General features: G+C 39.1%; 1 protein-coding gene across 1 annotated transcript in view; it reads right to left on the bottom strand.

The window, feature by feature from the left end:
• Positions 1–1,509, bottom strand: part of St8sia6 (ST8 alpha-N-acetyl-neuraminide alpha-2,8-sialyltransferase 6) — a 133,639-nt gene that overhangs the window by 34,942 nt on the left and 97,188 nt on the right. The window contains exon 4 of the mRNA XM_004645205.3: positions 1,113–1,199. Coding sequence (XP_004645262.1) covers positions 1,113–1,199 — 87 coding nt within the window. The remainder of the gene's footprint in view (positions 1–1,112; positions 1,200–1,509) is intronic.

The raw sequence follows: 1,509 nt of genomic DNA on the forward strand, positions 1-1,509 counted from the left end.
AGGAGGAGGAGGAGGAAGAGGAAGAATCTAGAATAATCTAGACTACACAAGAACAGAGACAAGAGATAGCTCAGTGGTCTAAAGTGCTTGTTTAGGCAAGCTTAGGTAGGCATAAGGGACCCTGGTTTGATCCCTGGAACCACATACCACACCAGCCCCACCCTCAGGGCAGGCTGAGCTGGCAAAAAAAAGCACAGAGACAACTAACCTAGCTCTGATATTTGGAAGTGCTGAGGAAGCGGTATCAAATAAGAAACCATGCAAGATATTGCTAGGCAGGTTATAAAGTCTCTAAGCCTAACAAAGAGGGTTTTGTTGTTTGTTTAGTCTTGTTTTTCCAGTACTAGAGATTGAGCCCAGAACCTTGCACATGGTAAACAAGTGCTCTATCACTGAGTTACATTTCCAGCCCTTTTATTTTTTTATTGCATTATCGATTTTGATGCAACTTCTCATAATTGCCAAGGCTGGCCTCAAACTTGTGATCCTCTTGCCTCAGCTTCCAGAGTAGCTAGCATGACTGACATAAGCCTCTGTGCCTGTTGAAGGCATTTCTTCAGTGATCAACCATAAACCTGATTGGGCCAGGTGGATGGCTCATTGGTGGGTTACCACCTAGAGTGGAACACAACTCACATTCCAGAATACTGCTTGCATGAAGAAGCTAATGAAAAAATTGAGGAGTATATGCAAAAAAAAAAAAAAAAAAAAACACCACAAACAAGTTTTGTTCTTGAGTGATAGGATTATTAATGATTTTCTTCTGTGTATTACAAATATTTTCTACTGTAACACATTTTATTTACAGAATAAACAAATACTACCAAATATAAGTAATACAAATAAATGGCATCTTCTAAAATATAATAAAAAGCATTTAAAGACTTTCAAAGTTTCAGTTTTTAATAGTTAACTCCAGTAGCATAATTATTAATTTCTATATAAGGAAATGGGATAGAATGCCTCACACGAAGGTCTCAAAATCAATTACCCTGATGGCCAGTGGGCCCCTGGTTTTAGTTTCATTTTAACAGCATATTGCCTATTGTCCTAAAAAGCAAATGAGCATAAACACATTTTCTTCCAAATTATTTCTAAAAAAATCATTTTACCTGAAGTTCTCATATTCTTCTGCTTGTCGTTTCCACGGGCAACTTCTTATATTTGTGATCATCTGAAGGTACTCATTCTCTGAATATCTACAAGGGAAACGGGGAAATACATTAAGAAACGTTCAACACTGCTGGCCATGAGGGAAATGGAACAACTCTGAGATTCCATCTCACCCCAGACAGAATGGCAATCATCAAGAAATCAAATAATAACAAGTGTTGCTAAGGCTGTGGGGAAGAAGGCACCTTCTACACTGTTGTTGGGAATGTAAACTCATACAATCACTATGAAAATCAGTACGGAGGGCTGGTGAGATGGCTCCGTGGTCTAAAGCACCTTCTTAGAACAAGCTAAGCTAAGCAAAGCACAGGGACCGTGGTTCAATCCCCCAGCACC

The sequence above is a fragment of the Octodon degus genome, unplaced genomic scaffold (assembly GCF_000260255.1).
Source record: "Octodon degus isolate 3935 unplaced genomic scaffold, OctDeg1.0 scaffold00220, whole genome shotgun sequence".
NCBI classification, from domain to species: domain Eukaryota; kingdom Metazoa; phylum Chordata; class Mammalia; order Rodentia; family Octodontidae; genus Octodon; species Octodon degus.